We start from the raw sequence: 26467 nt of genomic DNA, 5'->3' as shown, positions 1-26467 counted from the left end.
ATGTGCATGCAATTTCCTTTGTCTGGCGAGCAAAAGGGATTTAAGAGATGGAGTTAGAAGGATCAAATGTCATGTGGAGGGATTGAAGACACAATCTGCAAGGAATTGATACACAGCAAATATCGTTCACTCGTCTCCAAAGAAACTCTAACTGGTCTTCACCTTGACCATATCATTGCCACCATTCATCAAGGTCTCCCAGACAAGGCACAGTTCTGCCTGCTGGTTGATGGAGTAGCCCCTGTGTAACTCCTCCACAAAGACTGGATTCATTGAGCTACATACTCCAGATGCAGTCGACCGGCCTCCTTCCTCCCGAACCCGAGGAGACCGAATTGGGATGTCGCAATGGGCTGCCCACTCGGCAGGGAGTCTACATCGAGCAAGTTCAGTGAGGGCCAAACCATCAGCTTGTGTGCAACTCCTATGAATTTTCTCTGCCAAGACTGGATTCACCATCGAGACAGATCGAGGGCAAAAACATCACAATAAGGCAAGCACACCATCTTGAAACGCTATCACTCCCCTCAAAGACAAAGGCACAACCTGCAGCATTATTTGTCTTGGCTCACTATCGTGTTATTTTGCAGAAAACTACTCATGTTTCTTTGAAAAAACACACAAAAGAAACCCAGAGTTGATCATTTAAAGCATTTATTTCAAAAAGCTACATGGGGCAAACATTCATGCCACAAGATCAAACTTTTCTCACAACAACATAAGTGCAAAAACGTCTGTCCTTGATTTTCTCAAAGTACCTCAATTCCTATAACAATGGTTACTTGGTCCTAAACACACAATCATCAACAGCTGCCATCCCCCTGTAACTTGGCCTTTTTCTTTGATTGAAAAAATGCCTCTACTGATCTCCACAATGCTGAGATATTTCCAGCACCAAAACCTGTCGCTCCACACCGCTGAATGATCTCCAGAAAGAATGTGTCATGATCGAAGAGTGGTTTTGTGAACACCTGCATCAAGTACCTGAAAATGAAGCAAGTTTTAGTCACTCAAAAGTAACCATGATTGATGCTGTCAACAATACTAACTACAAGACAATGCAACGACAAGATTTGTCATGCTCGGAATCGTAGCTGGCAAAAATGTATACATTTCATTTTGCATGTTTGGGATGAAACTCTAATGCAACTTACTTTTCCTCTTCAGTAGTGCCTACATTCCCATCTGCCTCCGAATCCAGAAGGATTCCATACTTCTGTAATATGTCAAGGTCCTCTCCCGATGACTCTATTTCCTCCAGCTTGCCCACCTTTAGAAGAAGGGAAACACATTATAACTATTTAAAAAAGCATCCATTGGTCTATGATTGGAGAACATAGTTTACAATAATCCCTGCACGCATAAAAATCAATGTGTTTCACAATCCTAACAATGTCAGGAAAGGGTGAGGGGGAAAAGCGCTTGTTAAAACTGTTCAGTTAGGATTCAAGGAGGGGGAGGGAGTCAAACCTGATCATTGTGAAACACATTGACATTGATTATTTGATTGTTTATGGATGATCCATTACCTTTGAGTAATAAGTCGGAGGAGTGTCCATGAAAGACGCTCCACTTGCTGCCATACTCTGAACTGCATCGATTATGTTATTGGAGTATAAGCCTATATGTTGAACGCCAGGTCCTCCATGTTCCCTGAGGAAGGTGTCCACTTGGTTTGGACCTGAAATGAGAAATGCACTGACCATTGCACACTAAAAGACAGCTTTTACAGATTCCAATCGTAAGGTGTGAAATCAATGTTCCAACTGGGTCCTAACGATAGCCTGAGTGCTGCAAAACCCAGACTATTTTTTACATTTTTTGTGGGATCAGCTGGAAGGCAAATTTACCTAAAGCATGATATGATAAGTTATTGCCGATCCTTGATGTTGATTTAAAAAATATCAGTAAATCTTACCCTGATGAGGTAGTGACTCTGCCATGACAAACTTCAGACCAGTGCTCTGGTCCCCCTGATCATGGCAACTTCTGTAGTTCATGGCCCTAAGCCTGAGGCCAATATTGTTTCCTTTAAGAACAAATCCTTCTTCTTCATCTTCATCTCTGGAATAAAGAATAGATGGTTTGTACTTGATATTTTTTGAGCATGTAAAGATATGTCACAGTCAGAATTGTATTGAAAAATGTGGAGATAGATAAGAAAATTCATCTTTTATTCAGGGAAATTACCGGTTGATTTTGAACTTTTCCATCCCAAATACTTTATTGTACCACTTCATGACATCCCGTGAATATCCTCGGTTTAAAGCAAAGGCAACATGGTCTATTCCTTGAAACGGGCTTGTCACTTTATTATCATCACAATTTTCTGCTTGATTGACGAAAGGTAGGTCCTGATCACAGTTCACGGAGCTGAACCCTGGTAAAAACACTCCTCTGTAATTTGACGAGTCAATAAGAGTGTGCAATACGTTTCCAACACACGATTTTATTGTTGCGTAAGTCACATGCCCATCATCGTCCCGAACTGTCCTCGGCAAGCGGATAATTTCCCCACCATTATCTGATACTCTCTTGACACAGTCTGCAACATTATTTACTTCCAGGGCCACATTGAAAACTGAATCTGCATGTTCTAATCCAGTGCTTATGACGCCGCTATTGCCAATAGCAATGCTGTCATCTTCGGCTTTTATTGCAGTATTTTGCTCCTGCCCAGAGTGCCAGTGACATATATAATCATAACTGTTTTCCTTGCTATCTTGTAGTGATGCAACAAGCTTAGTCCTCTTGGAGTCTGATGAAACATCGTCCCCTTTCTGGCAGGACTTGTTATGTAATTTACAGGGTGTTGCATAAAATGTACTACCGGCATACAAAATGCTTCGAGATGGCCAACATTTCTTTGCTTCAGTCACAACAAAGCGGGTAGATCCGGCTAACAATAACCATTGTTTAGAAATATCATTTTCCCGACAAGCTACAGGGCGGAATTTGTAACGAATTATGAACTTATGAACGGTTTCCAGGCCATTTTTGACGCCTATTTCCACATGGTGGAGCAGACGGGCAGCCATGATGTACAAACAACAACAGAGCTTCAAGGCCGGCCTTGCTCCCTCCCCAGCATGCCGAAGACACCGATAAAGTCGGTACGGCTGACGGTATTGCACGCTGTGTAAAAATTGTCTGGGTTGGAGCTTAGGCTGGGTAGCTTCTAGTTACCAGCATTGGCAGCAAGGCTTGCCTTCATCCGCCCGGGCCCCCGAAGCCAGGGTCCTGTCGAAGGGCACAAATACCCCCCCCCCCCATCACCACCACCACCCCAAAATCTTCCTCGTACGGAGCATTGTTTTATCCCCTCACCTCTCCGCCCTATCCCCATCACCCCATAAACCCACCCAGTGACAACTTCCAAGAGAGAGTAGATCAGTGGCTTAAGAATGGCCCTGCAGTGCTGTTATGCATCCAAATTCGCCGAGCTGAAACTTGGAACAACCGGTACATGTATAAAGGGGGGGGTTCAAATTGGACTTTTTGGTGCATATCTTGTTTGACTAGTTGATAAACGTATTTCTCCAACAAGCGGGAAGAGTGTCGATGAACTGAATGATAGACAATGATAGAAGAGACACACATCAGCCGTCTCGCGCAGCGAACCGGGGAGTGTGAATAAAGTTCCACCGGCCGTGTATTGTCTCCTGATACTATAGTCTCCCTTTAATTAATAACGCATGCGCACTTCGAAGCAAATCACATGACTCGGACAAGATGGCGAACAGCAAAGGCGATTTGATGGATATGGGGGGACATGATGTGGCGGCTGCAAGGGCCCACCACGCAGCGATATCAAGAGATTACATCACACAGCCAAGAATAAGTATGTGGCCTCATTTTCACAAAATGTTATCCAATTCGGTGTGGCAGTTGGTGAGCAATATCGGTTTTAATGCAAGGGTACTCCTTGCCAGGCTAAGTTTTCTGTACAGTTTCATGTACATTTTCATTGTGTTGAAATAAAGCTTTAATTTTCTGCGTATTTGTTTGTCTTGTTCTTTACCATCATCTCTAAGGCCAGACAATACTTTCTAACCAAAAAAATGCATCTATGATGTTAGTCGGAAATCGGTCCTGGATAGCGGGATATGACGACGATGCTAGCCTAGAATAGATACGGTTGGTTTCCACGTAACTGTAACTGTAACTGTAACGACCTCTAAAACATATCAATTTGGTTTTCAGCATACAGGACGGTGTCTGGTGTCAACGGTCCTTTGGTTATCCTGGATGATGTCAAGTTTCCCAAATTTGCTGAAATTGTCAATCTCAACTTGGCAGATGGGACACAGAGGAGCGGACAGGTGCTTGAAGTCAGTGGATCAAAGGCTGTTGTACAGGTAAGTTGAATGGCTGGTAATAAAGGCAAAGAATGGAGAAGGATTATGATAAGGTTTTTGTGAATTCTGTTGATGGTCTTAAGACCTTGTTTGCTAAAATATCTTCAACAGAAATTCCAGACATAAGATATATAACAATGTTATATTTGACCTAATTTTCTTAGAAATAAAACAAAACAAAAACTCTGGTACCTACAATGTTTATTTCCTTCTAAATTTCCTATTTTCTTGTGCAGGTGTTTGAAGGAACATCAGGAATTGATGCCAAATACACTACTTGTGAATTCACTGGGGACATCTTACGGATGCCTGTCTCTGAGGACATGTTGGGTCGCGTCTTTAATGGTTCCGGTAAAGCCATCGACAAAGGTCCACCAGTCTTGGCCGAAGATTTTCTCGACATCCAGGGCCAGCCCATCAATCCTTGGTCGCGAATCTACCCGGAGGAGATGATTCAGACCGGTATCTCTGCCATTGACACCATGAACAGCATTGCTAGAGGACAGAAGATCCCAATTTTCTCCGCAGCCGGTTTGCCTCACAATGAAGTAAGTTCAGATTTCATTTTTTAATTGTTTAAAAACTGAAAGTGAAATACGACCATGGATTTTTATATGTTGGTTAACAGAACACTTGGCCCCACTTCTCGTTCTCCGAGTCCCCCCTCTCTTACTACAGACTTGAGACTCTTTTACTAGCTGCTGACAAGGCTATGTACAAGGATCGCTACTCTTCAGACGTCACCAAATTTACTGCTTTATGTGTTGAGTATTAAGGACTTTCTCTGTCTGTTACTTTTTCTTTGAATGAATTGGTGTATACTAGTTTCTCTGTCCTTACAGATTGCAGCCCAAATCTGTCGACAGGGTGGTTTGGTTAAGCTGCCCACCAAGGGAGTTTTGGACAGTCACGATGACAACTTTGCTATCGTGTTCGCTGCTATGGGAGTCAACATGGAGACTGCTAGATTCTTCAAACAAGATTTCGAAGAGAATGGCTCCATGGAAAATGTGAGCTTGTTCTTGAACTTGGCTAACGACCCAACGTGAGTATTGTCACATATAATGGGATGGTTCGAGGAATGACGACCCTAACATAGGACAGGAAGAATGAGCAATGTGGACTCCTTAAAATACCAGGGGCGTACATGTACTAAAAAGATTAGGAACTATCATGATCATTGGGTTACGAACATTGCTTGTACAGGATCATGGCACATGATAGTTTCTCTTCCGTTAAGTCAATTTCTCCCGTATTATTTTAAGGAGAGCATGTTTTCTCATACACTAGGTTCCAACTTCTTTGGATTTGGGACTTGGCCTGTCTTAATCAAATGGTTCTTACGGTACAACTACAAGAGGCTGCCCATGCCTCAGGCCACAAAGAATAGGCATAGTGTTTCCCTGATGGGAGAGAATTTATTGTCTCACCAAAATGAAGATGTAGATTGTATTATTATTATTCTTGATATTCAAACTGTTCATTTTCATATCTGCAGGATTGAACGTATCATCACGCCACGTATTGCCCTGACAACAGCTGAATTCTTAGCCTACCAGTGTGAGAAGCATGTGTTGGTCATCCTTACAGACATGAGTTCATATGCTGAGGCTTTGCGAGAGGTAAGCTGCATGGGAAATAGCCAATTCATATCTGATAAGTTCTTCTCCCTCTTTGGCTCAGTTGGGGTGGGGGGGCAAAATGGGTTATTGACCCAGGAACTATTGTCTTGGACACCGAGGAGGAGTTGTCCATAAGTTATTCATATTTGTGGTATTCAAAGCAAAAGGGCTTCAAATGTCAATAATGATGTATCTGGCTTGGAGCCTTTGAAGTACTGTATACTGCTTCTCAGGAACAATGCACACTTTTCTGGTTTTCAAAATGTTACCTTTCTCGTTAGGTCTCCGCTGCAAGAGAAGAGGTGCCTGGACGTCGAGGTTTCCCAGGTTACATGTACACTGATTTAGCAACGATTTATGAGCGTGCTGGTCGAGTCCAGGGTCGCAATGGTTCCATCACACAGATTCCCATCTTGACTATGCCTAATGACGGTGAGTTTGGATATTGATCAAAGAAGTTATTTTTGATTGGGTCTACTGTGAAGGGGGAAAAACATGAGTTGCGACTAGGCTTGAACTGTTGTTGTTTCATTATCATTTTTGAATGGAGGGTACATTGATAGAATCACGAGTTCACTTGTGGCACTTGGGATGAGATTGGTGGTTTAATTCTCCTTGAGGCAATGATAGACTTTACTGGAAACACGGCGATCTCCAAGCAACATTGTGTTTATCAATTTTGGTTTCTTTCAGATATTACCCATCCCATTCCTGATTTAACGGGTTATATCACAGAAGGACAAATTTACGTAGACAGACAACTACACAATAGACAGGTAACAGCTGTTTGGCCTTATACATGTAGACAGATACATTCTGTTTTGGCATGGATATATCAGTGATATGGAATATGTGTAAGAATAAATGAAGGAGGATTATTCTTTATGTTGGCATCTGCTGTTCCTTCCAAATGTTAATTGAACTGAATGATCCGTTTCTATTCCAGATTTACCCACCAATCAACGTTCTACCATCACTGTCTCGATTGATGAAGTCTGCCATCGGCGAGGGAATGACCCGTGAAGACCATTCTGATGTATCCAATCAGTTGGTAAGGACTTTTTACATTTCTGGTCTCCAGCTCCATATTCACATCGAGCAGATTCTCGTAGTCCTGGTCACAAGAACTCCTTCTAATCTTCTCTCTTCTTTTCAGTATGCTTGCTATGCCATTGGTAAAGATGTTCAGGCCATGAAGGCTGTCGTAGGAGAAGAAGCTTTGACATCCGAGGACTTGCTCTATTTAGAATTCTTAACCAAATTCGAAAAGAATTTCATCGCACAAGGTAGGTACTTTTCTCATAATGTCTGTCATGAATTATCTGAAAGTATTTGTCATTGGTTGTTGAAATAGTGACAAAAATTTGAAGTTACCTAAGTCCCACAAACCGATGGTTGTTTGCATGCCCTGCGTGTTTGACTATGAGTATGCGTCACCATGCTGTTTTGTCCTCTTTGACGAGGTGGGTAAACTTCTCAGTCCTGGTCAGTTTTGGTCATCTTGACCACATTCAAAAAGTAATAATCATATGATTGAAACTGGAAGATTTGGTTGTTAACGGTATTTCCAAATTCGTAGTTGTCATGATTTCCTTGTTTTTCTCCCCTCCAGGTCATTATGAAAATCGCAGTATCTTCGAATCGCTGGACATCGGCTGGCAACTACTACGAATTTTCCCCAAGGAGATGTTGAAACGTATTCCTGAGAAAACACTGAAGAAATTCTACCCTAGGGATTCCCAACGAGACCAATAGTTGGAGTGAGAGGTTGACAATTATCTCAGTGGTTCTATTTATTTAAATTCTCCTCATTTAGATGCAAATTGTCACTGATAGTGAGGGCGCGGTGTTGGGTTGAATGTCAAGGTTCATCTTCAGATTTCATTCCACTTCTGACATTTGAAAGAGTGAAGTCAACGTGTTGAAAATCATGTGAATGTTTATGCCAAAATATTTCCTTTAGTGTCTATGATGAAGAGTAGTCTACTGTTGTATAGAAAAGTGAAATGCTGTACTAATAGGTATCTAATTGAATTTTAAGAAATAGATTGTCGGATGCATGTGCCTTTCCTAACTTGCCATGCTGACTCATCAAATAGTTGAGACAATAAACTATTAATTTTGCCTCCATGTATCATGAATATCTTCATTCTTTAATCGGTTAGTGGAGAGTTTATTGTTCCCTCCTTATAATCATTTCATTATGCAATTCTTCTGTTGAATGTAATTGGTAATGTAAGATATAAATGTGGCATACATGAATAATTAACATGACTGTTTAGATGAGTCCTTGGTTGATCTAGTCAAACAGCGTTTTCTTTCCGTTAATTGGATATCATTCTTGTATGAATAGGTTTGGCGATAAAGTAGCATTGTGGCCAGTTGAGGGATCTTTTAGTTGCCCTGGTATAGACACAGATACAAAGGACCATGACTTCCTGTCTCATCTGATGGTTATAAAGGCCCAGGGTTTCTAGCCCGGGATCAAACTCTTGTCCATTTCAAAGTCTTTTCTAAAAAATGTCATCCTCAATCCTCTTGCTATTGTCTACACCATAAAGTCTGCCACTATTTATTTCATTGTCACCATTGTACAATGTACTGTAGTATACAAGGAGCTTGGTTAATCTGGTGAATTACTGTCTTACTAGAAGGCACTCTCTTTACCTCATCTTTTGTTTACATTCATAATCATATAATATTGTCAGCTTAGATTTCATCTTTGGATTCCTTAGAGTTGTGATAAAAGCAGTGTTAATGTTGCAAGAGAAATTAGTGATGATGTGCTAGCTATTACCACCGCCAGGTATCAGAAATGTGAACAACATTCCAAGCCAAGATTTATTTCATTTTGAACAGTTATAGAAGGAATGACTTAGTTGAACGAATGTGTCAAAATCGGAACTATGATAGGATTGTGCTAAAGTGATCACCCAGTCTTTTCTAAGTCAAGTTGGAATAAGTCTTGCTGTTTAAGAGAACAAAGATTCTTGTATTGTTGATATGGTGGTTTGCTGTCATGTAAAATGAAGTATATTATCATTTGTCTGTATATGTAATGTATGTATCTTGAACGTAGCATGTATTGTCACTGTGCATTTATTCTCCTAGTGTCTACCACAAAAGGTCAACAGTTGGTCTCATGGTTTGGAAATGTAAATTTATGTCTGGTGAATTATGTTGATATTGTAGGCTTCCAAAGTAGTCGGATGTCAGAAATTGATTCAATACATGTATCTTATACTTAAGCTACATTTATTCATCATGTCAGATCTACAATTCAAACACCTTAATCACCTTCAAACATTATGAAGTCATGAAAGTATCATTGACTTGTTCACCCAAAAGCCTTAGTAGGAAAATCAGCCTATCAGCACAATGGTATTGAAATAATATTGTATTCCATTCAGTAGCTATTGATCAATAATCCTTATAAGGACGAGTGTAGTAGTCATTAGATATTGCTTGAAGTGAACAAGGTTCTTTTCATTATGGTCTGCTATTCCTCTTTCTGTACCAAGCTAATTATTGTGGTTATCTTTATTGTATATAATTTAATGTACAGGAATAAATGCACAGTCAGAATGGATAGTATTGTTCCCAGTGTCTTTTCCTTCCCGCGTCAATTGAGCGCCTAAGAAGATCATCAGTATACCCAAGCTGTTGGAAGAATTTGTCTGGAGGATTCTGTTCGGGATTTGGTCAAAATTGCTGATTGGCTTTTTTTCAAACAGGATGTCGTGGGATGGGTACCCCAATAATCCTTCCCCTCCATAATCTGAATCCCCTGAAACCTCCCTTTTTGTCTTTGTTGACCACTTTTACCCATAACTTGCATGGTGTAGAGTATGGTGCTGCCACCATTATTTTGTACGGAGGGAATTTTAACTAATCGTTGGTGGAAGTGTCACATGACCAACAAAATGTCAGCGACCATGAATGATGAAACGTGCTTATAGAAACTTGCAAAAAGTTGCGAATTTTAGCAAAATGAGTGGTCAAGATAGCTACATCAGGCGTGTCATAGCAATATCTGATATTCATGTAGATTATAGAGACAATTTAGAGATTGTAGAAAGCTGGTCGAAAGAGAAATACGGAAAAGATGCGTTAATTTTGGCAGGAGATGTCACAGATTTGACTTCGCTCCTTGAAACAACCTTGAAACGTCTTGCTCGGGTCTTTGCTGAGGTGTTTTTTGTACCAGGTGAGTTAATTAGATCGGTGTTCTGAGCCAAAACCAAAAACCTAGATAGGCACAACAACAAAAGAAGAACACATCCCAGGCAAAGGGTCATGGCATGGTAATTGGTACTGCCGCTGTGCCAAACATGTGGTACAGCTAGTGGGCGACCTTCCTTGGCCATCATTCGTTCCGATGATCAGCCACCACTGCACTGGGTGACAATGATGCTGTTGCCTTACTCCAATGCATGTGGTGAATAACTGCTGTCAATGTGGCGTGAAATCACAATTACTTTAGAGTCAACAGATAGTGTTTCAGCTGAAGAGTTTTAGCAGGGCACAGCACCATGCCTTTTCAGTGTCATAGATCATGCCAGATATCCTGTTCATTATTCAAACCTTGATGAATAGTTTCGACAATCGAACTTCATTCATGAATGTTTTAATCAATTCCTTGTATTGTATTGTATTGTATTGTATAATTGTAGGCCGAGAGCTATATGAATATTTTCCATCATTCTACAGCTGTTCACCAGTCACTGATTCTAAAAATAGTTCAGACACCTTGCATGGAATCGATTGTGGTGTTGTTGCACTTCTAAACAATGTCAATTGCCTCTCCCAGGTCTACTTCTCTGCCTCGTCAATATTGACAATTGTGGCTGCCTGATAAGGTCAATAACTTCACCTGTCAGAGCTTGTTGTTTGGGAAAAATTAAAAGTCATGTTTCGACTTGTTTGGTTTATGCATGGAATAATTTCCAGTTGATGATCTGTCTGATACTTATTATCATGCCCTGGATGGCAATTTTGACCTATGTACCATGCATGGCGCATAACTTTAGAAGTCTTCAGTTTTGCTAGATTGTGCCAGTTTCGTTCCATTGATGTATGGCATGTTATTGTTTGAATTGAAATGATCGATTTTTTCTCCATAAGAGTTCTGGTCGCTTCATTTCATGCCATCTGTCGCCTAGTCTTTGTTACACGTACTCGTCCTTGAGAGATTTTCATGAAAATTGATCATCAAAAAGGGCGGTTTATGATGTGTCAGTCGATATTTATTGTTCATTGGAACCTTTCATGCTGTATTGCCCAAGTAGAGTAGAGTGTTTTAATTCATTACAGTATAAGTACTCCAATTATCTATTTACCCAATTCAGACAGCAAAACTTGACAAGAACTAACATTAAAAGAGCTTGACAGCAGGGAACAGTGTCCGTGTATTTTGAGGTGAGGACAGCCTTTCGTACACAGTTGAATTGACCGACTGACCCAGCATCCTACTTCGGAGACATGCTCAGTCCTGGGGCTTTTATTGACAAGAAGACATTGTCCTAGGGTACAGTGACACTAATTGTGTACTAATTGCTCTATCAAGGCCAAGGAAGGAATTGCTAAGTGATTTTAATTTGCGAGGTCAACGTGTTATCAAAACTAAACCTTATAAAGAATCTAATTAAAGAAAGTATTGTATCTATGCCTAATAAAAGACAGTTTGTTATGATAGCATGCACTTTCCCTTTTCCACATATGACCCACTCTTTAGCGTTTTCGCTGTGCACTTGGAGGTGTTATCCTCAAGAGTCAAGTGAGTGGTTTTTGTGTGTCACTATGGCCAGTTGGGTTGGAGTATCTGCCTGGTGACGCCGTCTTCATCCAAAAGCGGAGTCATATTTTTCACTTGGTAGGGGCCTTTTACTTGTCCTGGCATAGTCATCACGTACAAGGAACCTTGGTTTCTCGTCAGTCACCCTTTGAAGGATGAATTAATTAAGGGTTAAGTGCCTTGCTCAAAGACGAAACAGTATTGATGACCACCCTAATTCGGATGATCACATTCACAATCACATGTTTGATGCTTACAGTTAAGTGACTAATTCGATCATCTGGTATTGTTATTGTGTGCAAAGTACTGATTCTTGTGCTCTACTTTTCCATTACAGAAGTGCAGATTGCAAAAAAAAACACAAGCAGGATAAACTTCCGAGGGAAATCATGTGCCCCTATTCAGATTGATTTTGCAATGATAGACCTGGTCATTCTATGAGGCTATCATATGATCAGAATTGTTCCAACTGCTGACCTTGTTTACTCCATTAGTCTAAAGTTCCACATTTTTCAATTATATTTATAAACTGATATTGTGAGCTGCGTTTCAGTGTGAGTCATTGTTGACCTTTCGATATACATGTATAAGATAATGTACGTTATTCTGATGGATAGAAAAAAATCGGATGTGTATGGAACAAACAATGGGAAAGATGACCTTTAGGTTTTTGTAGAAGTGGCTTGAAAACAATAGCAAATACAGATGCAAATGTAAAACAAATCATAACGTTTTGGAAGCAATGTACATTATTCTGGTGGATAGGTGTTTGATGCTACATATTTTTCTGATCGACAAAAAGTCGATGGGAAGAAAGAAGTGATTGCTGAGAACCTGACATTGGTGAGTCCTGACCAGTGTCAGCTAGGGTAAACAGGGTTTACAGCCGCTCAAAAACTCTTTGTTACGTTCTCCAGTGGTTGTCAGTTGGCATTTAAAATCGCGGTCGAGAGAGTTTCTAAATTCCTGCATTCAAACTGGCACTAAACAATGACCGAGTGTCTGTTTCTGGGTCCTTGTGAATAGTAAATTGTCCAATGACATAGTTTAGGTTGTGACATATTCTGTCGAACAATACTAATTAGCGCCTAACCGTTTTTTAGCAGCCAAATGAGATCGTTAAAAATCGAGAGAAGAACTAAGTTTCTGTTTTTATGCCTCTGGCCTGGTGAGGTTGGTACATGTAGTTCTAGGACCCTATAGTAAAAATGGCCCAGTTCTCACAGCCGTAGTAATTCTGTTTGGCAAGCCGCCAGTGTCCTCTGTAAACAATGATTAACAGGCCTAATCAAACCCCTGATTGACAATGTGTATGCATGAAAGTAACAAGATCTTCACGAAATTGCATCTTGAGGGCAGAAGTGTCTCAATTCAGGTCAGGCGAAATGTTTGAACTACTTGAGATTGTCAACAATAAACTTGTTGGAGAATGTTTGCACCAATGACAGGAATGTAAATATTTGTATTGTCCTGCAGTTTTTGTGGTCAGGTTACTGTGGCAATCTGGTGTGAAGCTGAGATCTTGTGTAGAATGATTAGTATGTTTCTTTTATATTATTGCAAAAAACTGGCCATGAACAGAACTGCATCCAGACTGTAGACTGAGTTCTGGTTAAAATACATCATTAAAAAAGAATATTTTTAAGTAAGATATGCTATAGACTAAACAGCCTTTATTCCAACAGTGAGCAACTGTCAAAAGAAAACTGTTTGAAAAGTCTCCAAAAACATGAAAATGAAAACAATATGTTTCCAAGTCGGGGCCAAGCCATTCAACAGGCTTATGTAGCTCCGTTCTGCATTGTCAGTGTATCTGACTGAGTAGGACATGTCATGACAGGTCTCGGAACAGATTGTCACATCCTGTCATGCATGTTTTCTCCCCGAGTGCTTTGCAAACCTGAAGATTGTGTAACAGGGTGCTGGGCTCTAGTAGCGACATTGCTATGTCGGCGCTGATTTTGTCTGATTCATATCTACATGAGGGTTGTCTTTTAAAATAGTTGTGCTGTCAGATCCCGACTACAAACTGTTGTAGAGAGGATAACTTCATAACGTGCAGGAAGTTGTGTCCTGTTGCCCCTTTCTAAAAGTTTTAGTCGACTCCAATTCTATGCGTAGGTCCATTGGGTGTTGTTCTGTAGTCTTTCCGCCCAAACTTCGGCAGTGCATAGGTCCTACTTCTTCAGAGCTTCTTTTCTATGCTGGCGAAAGTATGAGATGGTTTCAAAGCCTGGGTTGGGAGTCCGGATGATCTGGTGTTCTTCTTGGAGGAATTCCTTCCCGCCAGCATGAGCATGGCATTCCTCTCTATTTCAAAAAGTACTCGCCTTTGAATCGGTGCGATTGTGTGTCACTATGGAAATACAGTGACTGGGAAACAAGTTGGCAAGTTGTTCCCCCAAGTGTTCTTCACTCTGTGAAGGAGCACCAAGGGCACTTGATCAAATCTGGTCAGCTGCCACTACTGCATCAACGTAGAGCAGCAAGATACCCATCTGTCTCCTCTGCCTATACCTCTCCAATCTTCACCAAACTTTGTCTGGGAGTCCAGGGTGATACCTTGTGGTCAGGATGGACGAACACCGAGGGGGGGAGGTTTTGGTCTCCCCATATCTAAGATTTGGTTTGGGAGAAAACATCTGAGCTAGGTTTCATTCTTGTTTAAATAAACCCAGTACCGGTATATTATTTCAACATTTTTCACGTGTTCTGTACTCTAAATGCTGAAAAAATATTTTTTATTATCAATTTTAACACAGCTGTCACATTTACTTTTTCAGGCAACCATGATCTTTGGCTACGCCGGCCAGAATTCGCAAACTCGATCGAAAAATTCCACGAAATCCTGAAAATGTGTGAGAGAAATGGCATCCACACCAAACCAGGTAAACTTTCACTTTCTGCCAAGGACCATATCTGGATTGTTCCACTCTATTCTTGGTACGCCACACCAGAGGAGGATGCAAATGATGCCACCTATATCACTCCACAAGTACCGGAGAACATTGAGAAAAATCGACAAATGTGGATGGACAATTTTGCTTGCAAGTGGCCAGATTTGGTTGAAACTCGCTCAAAATACTTTGCCAACTTGAATGATGAAATGTTAAAACCCTCTCTCCCCTTTGACGGCCCTGTGATATCGTTCAGTCATTTTCTGCCGCGTACTGATCTGATACTGTCTTCCAAAGAGGAAGAAGATGCGATAAAAAAAGAGCGCGAAAGGCTGAATTTGGAAGATACAACTGCACCGAAACGTCAGGGGGGTGTTGCAGGTTTTAACTTTTCTCGTTATGCTGGTGCGAAATGTTTAGAGACACAGATACGCAGCTTTAAGTCCACAGTTCACGTGCATGGCCATCAGCATCGGAATCGTGACCGCACTATTGATGGTGTGCGTTATGTTTCCCATTGCCTTGGCTATGGCCATGAAAGAGAGAAGGGACTCCTTTGGGGGTTACATGAGTTGGATAATGGACCAAGACAGGTGTGGCCTCTTGTCAACAATTTCTAAGGAGCTGGGATGCTGTTCGAAAGGGTTTCAGACAGTGGACACGAACTAGAAGATCTTTAGTGATAGGTGAACAGTTCGAAAATGCTGCAAGATATCTTAGTGCCTGTGATATTTTTTTATTTAGTATAAATTAAAACTAATGATCTCTTAATTCTAGTTATTTTGTTGGTTTTTGCTCCTTCAGACAATCTTGTGACGCACTGTATGCCCTGATAATGATGTATGACACGAGTATCTATTTTTGGTTTGTTTCAACTGTGAGGTTATTTTAGGGCGTCTGGAGCCTCATATAGTTCAGGCATATGCTACCAGATGTCACAGCTGGTCTGTAAACAACATGGAACAACATACCCTGGGCATATAATTTGACCTTGACATACTGACATCTTTTATTCTAATTGCTATATATCTGTTGCATGAGTAAATAAAATAATAGAATAATGTAAGGGCACTTGCGGAAAATAGTGTATTCTTGCAGTGCATCTGGGCCAGAGCACTTGGAAGTATATCGCAGATCAACCATGTAAAAAATTTCATGATTTGATATGAAATTATGGACCAAGTTAAAAAAATTTGACCTGAACCCAAACATTTTCTTGGAATGAGGTGTTGTTGTATATATATATGATTTATTATTGTTTTCATTTGAAACTGCGTCATTCACAATTTGTGTACGACTTGTTTACCCACATTCGAGTCATTGGAGGCGTGGCAAACGTGTATAATCAACAATGACATATTTTTGAGTAGCAATATTACTGATGATATAGTCATGGTAAGAGATGGCGCTAAGAAAATGTACACTGTATAGTGTAGTTTATAAGTCTTTCCTGAATCGGATATGGTCCAATACCTAAGCTAATACACCGAGCCAAGTAGCTTTCTTACAAAAGCTTAGCCGGTTCTATTTCATTATCCAGGCCTCCAGCTTATATCAAATTGAGTTCAACTCCTATTCTTAAGGCCTACTCCTACTCGGATAACCAGGTTGAAGAATACCCTGGGCGAAGCTTGCCTTTCTGATTTCTTCTCTTCTTGTTTACTCTCACCAATATGATGCATTCAATTTTCACCTTTAACATTCTTGCGCTCCAAGACGCCTACAATGCATCGAGTTGTTTTCGTGTGCTTTACCGTTAACCCTTTCCTTGTTGATCTTTCTTTCAATGTTAGGTTTATTTTTGGTTAAGTGCATCTTTTCTTGTTTATTGAACGTTTTGTTTGCCTCGCCAAAAGCTACATTTCGATTGTATGGAAATTCCTCATATTATCCAATGTGTCGTTGACTCTGAATCTATCAGCACTCTCACAACAACTGGGTGATGAATATCCCTGTGAACAAAATTGGCCAACAGCCATGCTGATTGCATGGGTTAAATTTCCACCAAATTTTCATCATCACAGCTCAACAAAAAATGTGCAGTGACCAGAACTATAGCTTTGGCAACCTTACAAGATGCCTGGAGCAGTTGAAAAGCCCTGCATTTATGCAGTGTATAGAGTGGAACTTCTCTTAGCTGACACCTCTCTATTAAGGACACTAGTTTTGCTCCCAAATTGGCTGTTTCCCTTCAATTTGACCTCTCTAATCAGGACACCTCTCTATCAATGGCCGCTCTTGTCATGCAGTCCCGAGGGTGTTCTTATTAGAGAGGTTCTACTATACAACACATGTAATGTGAAAAATAAAAAGGAATCGGTGGATCTGCTTTTTAAAGTGTTAATGAACCAGATGGTAGTTATCATGGCCAGGGCTCAGGTCTCACTCAAGGTTACCATGCCAGTATCTATTTGTTCCATCCGCTGTAGGTTCGGTGATATCAATAAATGAATTAAATGTTTTTGGGTGAGTGTTATCACCATATGTTACTCATTGCAGGACTGTTTTCATCAGTAGAGAGAGCTAACCAGGCATCAATTCAGAATCCTCACTTATCGACTCTGTATTCTGAACATGTTACAATAAGCCTTCAGCCTCTATGATTTTCAGCCTGATCAATACGTTTCTGTACCTATAGTGAGCCAACACATTTAGATTTACTGTGAGTATCTCCACTGTGATGGCTGTCTTAAAGGGAGAGTATAGCCTAGTGATAGTCAGAGTGGGGCGATTGCATTTTAAGGGTACCGGTACTGGAAGTGAAACGCATATAATCATGGTTTGATACAAGGACAGGGGTTGTAACCTAGATGAAAATTATATCTATCATTAAGCTGGGACAGACCTCGAGAACTGTCAATTATGTTATTTTGTCTTATGAATGTTTCACCTCAATACAGATCTATTCGAGGAAAATTTGTATACCTCACATTTTCTCAAATTGAACTCAAGAATTTATCAGGGTGTTACTAAGGACCACTTACCAGAGCTTTAGGCTAACTCCTTTTGCTCAATTCTTGTTTGTTGTTCTTGAATAGTCTTGCTGTAATCAAGAGGATGGTATGAACATGATATATCAAGACTGGGCAGGTTGTTCTCGACCTTTATGACCCTTTGTTTGGCCTGGCTTGTGAAATGTTGCAGTCTTGTCACCTTTTGTTGCTTAGGGTCCATGGTCAGGAGGGAGAATAGGTGTCTTGCTCCCCAAGGGTCAGTGTGCGTGTGGCCGAGTAGGATCTAAAAACTGGTGTACAATAAGAAAGTGCCAGACTTTAGTTTCAACCCAGGTTCCTAAAGCTTCATGATGGGACAGGCTCCTTTATACTGCAACGGGGTGGCACCTTGATCAGGCTCATGGAAAGGCGCCGCCTATAAATGCTTTTCATTCATTCATTCACTGTATTATATGAGGCCTTTGTAGTCTGTTCTAGTGGATGTTGCCTGAGAGTAATGTTGTATTTGTGAGGGATTTTGCTCAGGCTTGCGAGGTGGTTGTGGTTGCCTCGGCCACAGAGAGGCATCTTGAATATGGAGACACTCCCCTTTAAAATAGATGTTCTGATTATTGAGGTCAGCTTAAATCAAAATTTGAGATACAAGGGGAAGACCATATGTCCCATGGTATTGGTGCCTTCAGCTGACCACATCCGCAAGGCCAGCTCCTATGACGTCCTAGGCCTATATGCCAAGTGCTTTGCAGACCAGGTCACAATAGTCCACATGTGTTGCACATTGCCATTCAAAAATTCAAGCTTTTTCTGCATAAAAGCTTAAATCTTCAGGACAAAGTCCTTCAGCAGATCTGATCAAATAAATTGAGATATTCATGTTCGTCCAGGGGCCTTGCTGTCATTCATATTGATCATCCATAAATCAATGTTTGAAAGAACAGGAATTTTCATAAAAATTGTAAATACATTTTTACTAAGCTGTTCACTAATTTCTATAGTGGCTGATTTTTCATATGCTATAGCCATTTAAGTGCAGTGTATCCTCCTTTAGGCTAAAGGCATGAGCTAGGGGTCCAGTTAGTGATCTACAGGTGAAGGGGGGATTATGGGTCTGATTTGACTTTGTGATAAAAAGAATCCACATGCAAGTCCTAATATAGTGCCGAGTGAGTAGGTATTGGTGACTTTGATTTCTCCCTTTAGATGAGCAAGAGTGTACTTAATGAGAGAAATGACAATAACAATCAAACATTTATCAGCTAAAATCAATCTCATCTGTATTACAGATTTTCGTGATACAATCAGCAAAAATATCATGCAAATGAACAATATTAATAAGGAGATGGCATTGAATATTTGTCCATCTGATCAGAAAAATGGCTGCTGCTCATGTGATATTGGTGCGGAATGAATTTGAGTATTTTTTGGTATACGATTTCTTCATACCGATTTCAAAGATGTCCCAATCTTGCAATCAGTACCGGTGGCTAATCATGGCTGTATTTTTAACCTAGGAATCAATAAAAAGCTAATATGATTCTTCAGTCTGATACCGCGGAGTGAAAATGATCGATTGATTATCTGCAAATACAACAAAGTAGGTCGGTGTGGGGCTCACTTCGGGTTGTCAGCCTTTTCAGATCAGCGTGGGGCCCACCGAAGGTTACCAAAATCCATTTGATTCTTTATCGAATTTCACTGCATATACTTTCAATTTTCATTGCTCCAGATGGTGGCATTAATACACTCCCGGGGCAGTCCATTTCGTCATCTTATTCCTCTCTTCGCATGGATTGCCCCAAATGGCGTCCAGAGTGTAGTTCAGGGAGCGATTCCCTCAAAGTCAAGATTTTCTTAAAGAGATACCTCTGATGAAGAATCAAGGATATGCAGTTGCTATTTAATGAATGTTTGTGAAAACATTTTTGTAGGCAACATCCACAGAGTGACAGAAATAGTATAACTAAATGACCTTGAGCGTTGCATGCTAAGCGAACACACTGCTAAAATCAATATAGAGAATCCCCCAAGGTCATCTCATGTGTTAGGTTGTTAACAGTGCCTTTCCCAGCTGTGAATACAGGAGAAGGACATGTTTGCGGTGATCAATATCAACATACTAGTAAACATGGTAAAGTCATTGAATATTTGCAAGAGTTTCAATCTTGTGATAGTTTCATTGGTAGAACTCTGGGAGATTGTTGGCTGGATGGGGCCAAATGTGGCTCATTTGACCTTTGTACATCTGATACATCTAGTTGCCTTCTGAATATGTTATTCCTTTGACAGATTCCCCTGCTTTGGCAAAAGTATTGATTGATTATCAGAGAGGACAAGGAAGTAATGCTATGGCAAATGTGACACATCAATTGGTTGTTTGACACCGATGATGATGCCTGTCTGCATTGTGTGCCAAGGCATTTATATGAGTGCCCCAGTCAATCTCACTGAGATTGTTTGTAGGTATCAGATGTGTAGCCTACATATATTTGTAAGAGTTTTATAGGCATATATACTGACCAAGAACTGATTTGACCCGGGGGCAAGGACATCGAGGCTAATAAGGTAATTATGACCAGCAAAATAGTCTCATGCTTGTGTTGAACACTGGGCTGATGTCTGGTCAATTATGAAAACCATGGACACTTGTCCGTCTTGCTCATGGTATTATTATTATTATTTTGCACTTATTACATATGTAGCACAGGCCTTGTTAGCTGACTTCAGATATATGTACATTTTGCTGAAAGGGCAAATCATGCATGCATCTTCTTTTAGTCAATGCCATCTGAACATTCAGAGCTTAACCACCAAGTATAATACATCTATGTGGAATTCTACATTTAAAGCGAATAAAAATCGATGAGAGTCGGATGCAGTATGCTGTGATGGAGTATGAAAGCTTTTGAGAGGTTTTTAGCTTTGATTGAGTTACAGCTATTATAGTAGAATAGAAGAACTAAGGCAATTTAGGCCTATTTTCAGATACTATAATTACAAACTATTGACCTAAACCCCGGTTAATTATAGGGTCACAGCTAATTTTAGGAGAAGTAGGCCAATGTGCATGCTCGGGCCTAAACAGCATGTTTTGTTGTCGAAACCCCCTGGATGGGCAACTGTAAAGGTAATTATTGAGTATGGAAACATGCACATTGTAGGCATGTTTAAGGTCAGTGGTTGTTTTCAAGGCTTTGATATGGGCTTATAGGCCTAAAGTGTCCGAGGCCCTAACTTTACCTTTTATGGTGTCCTTTCAATGCCCCTGGCCATCTATCATAATCGCCCTTCCAATATCACTTATCAAGCGGAGGTGGTAGGCGGTACATTAAAACACACCCAATAAAACCTGCTTTGGGAGGATGTATTCTTGCCAACAGGTATAATCACTGACTACGGGTTAATGTTTTCCCACTGAGAAATTCTATACAACTAGATATCCCTGCTACATGAGCTCATTTCCTAAAGACTGCTGCAGTAATCCCCTGGAGTCAAGTCCGCTGTCCTTTCAGAGCCCTGTCCCCTGTCGGTTGTTACATTACAATCTATAATCATGTCCTAGCATAAAAGTGTTGCATCTCTTCATAGCAGCTTTTTGTTATATCCATCACTTAAGAAGTATGAAACCTTTTTCTGTTTACCTGGTTTGCCTAATGAATAAGGTGATGAAAGTGTTGGCCTAATCATAATCGGCCTGAACATTGTATAATTATTCCCTTGATGTTCTGCAGCATGATTACCTCTTTTATTAGCACATAATTATCAGGCCAACGGAATGTGATTTCTTGGTTCTTGTCAGCCACATTCAGAAACGGTGCGGGATTTTCATTCATCTGTAACTGGTAATACCTTACCCTGGGATAGATTCTTCTTTATAACTCTTGCTGCTATAAATGTTGATGTAATCTACCCAGCATCATTGCAAGAGAATCCACTGTCACATGCACAAGATCCCAAAGGCCACAACCTAAACCATAATCCCAGTAATTCACAATCATAAATTTAATTTCAGCGCTTCAGCCTATATGGGGCTCTCAATCATTTTTCACGCTAATCTTCCCTGTTCTGGGTGAATTGCCTCACTTGCCTCATTCAATCAATTTTGCATGTTAATTAATCTCAATTTTGTATGAAAATAAGTAATTTGATTTCAATAACCATGACTGTGGTAGGAACTAATTGCCACGTAGTCTTCCCACATATTTCCTGGTGAAAAGCGTTTTTCTTCTAAAATGGGATGAATTATGTTTACTTTTCTCCCTATAAAATCAGGAATACTTTAAAAATGTCACCGAGTATCAGCTGATACTTTTTTGAGGTCAACAGAAGTCGAAAAAAATTCCAGATTTTGTATGATCGGATATGCATGCGCATTGAGTAATCAAGGTCATAACCAAGGGATACTTAATTATGTGCATGCATAACCGGATGCAAAATCAGGAAACTTTATTCGAACCTCTGCTGACTGCAGCGCTGATTTAAATGAGTGTGCAGGGCACTTGGCTCTCAACTGACAAGTTTGCTCTTTTGGCAAAGGGTTAAAACAAGTTGATTGTTTATGACCCATATACATGAGCAATTTGTGATATGATCGATTTTATGAGTTAAGATGGTGATCCTGTCTGAGATACCAGCTATCATTTTGTAGCCATTTTGGAATCGCGGCATGTAGCCCAACTTAATTGGGCATGATACCATCATTCTTCGATCTCCTGTCTCTTGGGGTGCACCAAAACATGATAACGTCCGAGAATCCTTTGAAAGCCTGCCGTGTTCCTTCAAAAACTTGAAAAACTAATTTGAATTTGATGGTTAATGCACCAACACAGTGACAATTTAAGGTCGATCGTTTTCGTAGCTACTTTGGAAAGAAATTGTTGCCTTTGAAACTGTAAGCATTTTCGAAAGAGATTTGAAGATAGAATATTTTCTGGGATTGGTAGTTTCCCATCCTTTTGTAAGTCTGTCAACTCGACTCTCAACATTCCTGGTGGAAAGGGCACCCTCTCAAACACCCCAACCGGAGCGTTGCCGGCAACCGATTCTAGTAATTCAATTTTGATGTTTAAAAATTAATAGTGGGGAAACATTAACTTATTGCCTTTTCACAATGCACCAAACATTTCCTACATAACTTGTGACAGATATGCAAACATATTTTCCAGCAGAGTGGAAGCTAATCTACCAATGGAATGATTAAATTTTAATGAAATCCCGTTCAGCCCATGGCAGAGTGTATTTTTGACTCGCACACAATACAAGCTGAGGTTATGAACTGTAGCACATATACTGGAATGTAATAACTTCAATGCGTTTTCTATGAAAAATAAATGAGATTGCAAATTACTCTTTGAATATTTTGTTAAGTGCTTGCAACACCTGTACGCACATAACCTTGTGTACATGGTGCATATTCTGATGGATTTGCGGCTGCCACACCATGAGCTCAGCAGATGGACCTCCCCCTGACCCACTTTTGGACCCTACAATGTCTGGGGGTCACAGTGGCCCCACTGCCCCCCTCCCTTCAGAAAAAAGGCCCTGCAGTGGTGATAAGGGCTTCACTCGGAAATAAGTCATAACTGTAGGAAATTATTATTTCATGTGTTTTTGTGCCATGTCCACAAAACTTGCTGCCTGGAGCTGTTTTATTTGGTCTAAATATGGGCAGGCAGTACTATGATTTTCATTTGATTCATATATGATAGCTGCCGACGTGGAACATTACCAGCTATTGCGGGCCTAGCCAATTAAGCCAATTAGTGAACCTGCTTAATTGGTCCTGGCAAGCCTAATGGAAAATGCATAGGAAATATCTATAAAGTTGGCTTTTTGGGCGGGGTGTTAAAATAATCCCAACTCCCGACTTCTGACACAATTCTATATATGTCTAGGTATTTACTGGCAAAATTTGGAGTGATTTGGATGGAAATTCGATGTGTCCATCTATAGGTTGAAAATTTTGGTAAATCTGTAATGCTTCACTCGTAGCCCGTAGTGTAAATTCCTGAGAAAGTGGGTTTTGGGGGCTTTTCTAGCTGCGCTAGCTCCGAAACTATACATTTGATACAAACTCCCGACTTCAGACGTGGTTGATATAACTCTTAGGATTATATTCCCAAGATTTCAGCTTTATTGGAGAAAAATTCATAGTGTCCATAGGGGGGTTGAAAATTGGAGGATTTTCAATTTTTTTCCCAACAAATATGCGAAAAATATTACTTTCCACCTAGAATTAATCAAAATTTCGCAAACTATCATAAAGTACTTCCTTGCAACAATCATTTGTGAAGCTTTCAAAACTTTTGGCTGATTTATTTGACCCTAAATCAGCAAAAACCAAACATTTTAGTGTTTGTATGCACCAATGCACAGGAGGCTAATTGCCAGATTAATTCACACCTTTCCAATCTCAAACAATAGGAATGATGGAGTCTCCCTCTATTCAAAACAGAGTGTGCTAGGCCCGCAATAGCTGGTAATGAGAATTGTTGTCCGGCGTCACTTTATTCGTATCTCCTTTCAAATATATACAAACATAACACAGGACCTATATACCCATACGTTAACAAACTAGACCTCAAAGCATTAATTGCATATCATAAAATATTTGGAGATAATATAGGGTTAGTCCAATATTTGATATACACACTGCCCGCCTTATGGGGTGAAGTTAGTTCAATTAGGCATGAAATATGCAGCACCATAATGTCCTCTGAATAACAAGAACCTGTCCATGTAGAAAATTAAGGTCTCCAAGGAAAGCAATAGACAAGCCATGAATAATTACGGGAAACCAGCTGATATTTACGGAAACCCTGGAATGTGAAATTGCTTATGTTTGTTTGCTACTTACAGCTGTGCAAGCTATTCAGTTATGTAGTAGACTCAGGAGACAGGCTCCTCAGAACTCACCAATCAAAAACTGCTGAGTCTGCAGTTACAAAACAGACCATTCAAGAGTGTACTGACAGCTGCCTCACATGTTTAAAGCATCTTGACCCTCAAGCCTTGGATCCACTCCGCTGACCTGGACTCTGTTACATCATTGTATGAGGTGAGGTAACGGACTGATTGACTCTGATGGTTCAGAATGGTTTAAAGGGGAACCCATTCATATGTACTTCCTTGGCTCAAGAAGTGGAACTGCACTAATAAACAAGTGCCATCCTCAGCAGGTCATATCGCTAATCAAAGACAACCAATGCCTTAATCGTACCTCCTAGGTATTCAAAGACTTCTGCCTGACCCCCTTGTTTCTGCCTGTCGTCACCAAGAACTGAGAGCGTTAAAATTGTCGATATCCATATGATGTCCATGAGTGCAGCAAACTTCGACCAGTTATTGACTGTGAATGATTCACAGGATTACGTCATATTCAATATTTCTTTAATTGATCACCAATGTAGCATTTTTTGTGTTCAGGGCTGACATACGCATGTATATGTAAGCATGCTAACTATTTATTAAGTTTGCTTAGCAAACAATGCTTGCAGTGTAGCAGTCTAGCAATTCCCATGAGCTCATGTTTAATTTGCAGGCTGCCAAATTACAATGGTACATTTGAGGACTTGTGACTTATCCATCAGCAATAAATGTTACACCACAATATAGGGTATCTCTGGGGATGGTGTCAAAAAAAGAAAGAATATTGGTTACTTCCAGTCTAGTTAAAAAGATTGTGTTTGGAAGGGTTTAATATGTAGCTCATAATGTATGAGAAATTTACCCAAAAGATAAACTTCCTTTTGCGAATAGATTTTTCACAAGAAATCCAATTAGGTGTGGAATCAAATTATAACAAAACGTTGTGACTGTTTTCGTTAAATGCTAACGTGTCCATATGGTGATTGACATCCACCTTGGTCCCAAAGGGTTAAACCTAAGAAGAGTTGATGATATTCCTTGAAGCTTAACATGTTCCTATGCTATACCCGGCCTCGGTAATAATGTCCTAACCAGTCCAGCACGTCTTCACCAACTGTGCAGATACCTCATGTTTTCGTTCAATCAGTTTCCATGGCAACGATCTTGTTGCTCCCTTAGTGATTCTCTGATCAATGACATAGATTTATAAGGACGCCTGGGGAGTTCTTCAAGGTCGCATTCGTCATGATGGAGAGATCGAGGGGGCGTGTCATAAATCTTCTGTGGTCATGTGGTAATGGAATAAGGACATTAGTGTTTACTTGTAGTACCAAAGATCCATAATCAGTAAAAAATGGAGCCTTGCTGCTTAAAAGGCATATAACACCAGTCTCGGGTAATGTTTGGCAATAGGAGTTTAATAAACAGGCCGCGCAATGTAAATGGCAGATTCTGAAGGAATCCGCCTGAGGCCATCTTGAGGTAAATCAGGCCTTACTGACCTTATCCCATTGTCGCATTGACTTGAGACGGATCATGACTGACCCCTGAAATCATGACCTGGAACTTCCTTATTTCACAATCTCATCATTTATCACGTTTTCGAACGGGTAAACCCAGGATCAAGAGTCTCAGTCCATGTGGTGAGTCTAGTTAATAAGAAACCGGACATTGTGTGACCTGTCTTTTCTCTTAAAATAATATCAAGGAAGTTGAAAGAGGAATCCGGATGTACTTCAGTCACAATACAGATTATTTCAGAATTGATATTAAGAAAATGACTGGGTTTTCAAAGTATAGGCTGATATTAACCCTCAGTCAGGGAGCCCTCAATCTATGTTGTGCTCATTAGCGTCCTAAGTTAAAATGCACAACTCTCAGTCCAAGTGTTGTGGGTTCGAACCATCATCTGGTCTGCGCTGATGTCGAGCCCCAGTTAGCGCTGTAAGAGTAGCACCTTGGTGACCCAGAGTGCCTC

General features: G+C 40.4%; 3 protein-coding genes across 3 annotated transcripts; 2 read left to right on the top strand and 1 right to left on the bottom strand.

The window, feature by feature from the left end:
• Window positions 1–643: 643 nt before the first annotated feature.
• LOC135488910 (4-hydroxyphenylpyruvate dioxygenase-like protein) lies at window positions 644–3103 on the bottom strand. The gene is made up of 5 exons (XM_064773840.1): window positions 2191–3103; window positions 1919–2064; window positions 1530–1681; window positions 1155–1270; window positions 644–984 (listed from the first exon to the last, which is right to left on the bottom strand). Exons 1-5 carry the CDS (start codon window positions 3036–3038, stop codon window positions 804–806), a joined length of 1443 nt encoding a protein of 480 aa, XP_064629910.1. The 5' UTR covers window positions 3039–3103; the 3' UTR covers window positions 644–803.
• A 625-nt stretch (window positions 3104–3728) lies between these two features.
• LOC135488908 (V-type proton ATPase subunit B) lies at window positions 3729–9569 on the top strand. Its single transcript, XM_064773838.1, has 10 exons — window positions 3729–3841; window positions 4204–4358; window positions 4595–4906; window positions 5201–5403; window positions 5857–5980; window positions 6262–6412; window positions 6674–6756; window positions 6927–7031; window positions 7137–7266; window positions 7593–9569. The coding sequence occupies exons 1-10, from the start codon at window positions 3733–3735 to the stop codon at window positions 7733–7735; spliced, it is 1515 nt and encodes a 504-aa protein (XP_064629908.1). The 5' UTR covers window positions 3729–3732; the 3' UTR covers window positions 7736–9569.
• Window positions 9570–9816: 247 nt separating this feature from the next.
• Window positions 9817–15393, top strand: LOC135489303 (acyl-carrier-protein phosphodiesterase PptH-like). Its single transcript, XM_064774599.1, has 2 exons — window positions 9817–10187; window positions 14558–15393. Exons 1-2 carry the CDS (start codon window positions 9920–9922, stop codon window positions 15289–15291), a joined length of 1002 nt encoding a protein of 333 aa, XP_064630669.1. The 5' UTR covers window positions 9817–9919; the 3' UTR covers window positions 15292–15393.
• The last annotated feature ends 11074 nt before the right edge of the window (window positions 15394–26467 follow it).

The sequence above is a fragment of the Lineus longissimus genome, chromosome 6 (assembly GCF_910592395.1).
Source record: "Lineus longissimus chromosome 6, tnLinLong1.2, whole genome shotgun sequence".
Taxonomy (NCBI): domain Eukaryota; kingdom Metazoa; phylum Nemertea; class Pilidiophora; order Heteronemertea; family Lineidae; genus Lineus; species Lineus longissimus.
Note: the sequence above shows the minus strand (reverse complement) of the source record. Positions and strands in the feature narration are given on the sequence as shown.

What these genes read in the sequence shown, in the direction of transcription:
- LOC135488910 (XM_064773840.1), bottom strand. Translation starts at nt 3,038, where the DNA reads ATGGCTGCCCGTCTGCTCCACCATGTGGAAATAGGCGTCAAAAATGGC. An exon ending in GAAAAGTTCAAAATCAACCG is followed by an intron (nt 2,065 to 2,190) that starts GTAATTTCCCTG and finishes TCTTTATTCCAG; the next exon opens with AGATGAAGATGAAGAAGAAG. An exon ending in AGAGTCACTACCTCATCAGG is followed by an intron (nt 1,682 to 1,918) that starts GTAAGATTTACT and finishes TTCTCATTTCAG; the next exon opens with GTCCAAACCAAGTGGACACC.
- LOC135488908 (XM_064773838.1), top strand. Translation starts at nt 3,733, where the DNA reads ATGGCGAACAGCAAAGGCGATTTGATGGATATGGGGGGACATGATGTG. An exon ending in ATGCTGAGGCTTTGCGAGAG is followed by an intron (nt 5,981 to 6,261) that starts GTAAGCTGCATG and finishes CTTTCTCGTTAG; the next exon opens with GTCTCCGCTGCAAGAGAAGA. An exon ending in CTGATGTATCCAATCAGTTG is followed by an intron (nt 7,032 to 7,136) that starts GTAAGGACTTTT and finishes TCTTCTTTTCAG; the next exon opens with TATGCTTGCTATGCCATTGG.
- LOC135489303 (XM_064774599.1), top strand. Translation starts at nt 9,920, where the DNA reads ATGATGAAACGTGCTTATAGAAACTTGCAAAAAGTTGCGAATTTTAGC. An exon ending in TGAGGTGTTTTTTGTACCAG is followed by an intron (nt 10,188 to 14,557) that starts GTGAGTTAATTA and finishes TTACTTTTTCAG; the next exon opens with GCAACCATGATCTTTGGCTA.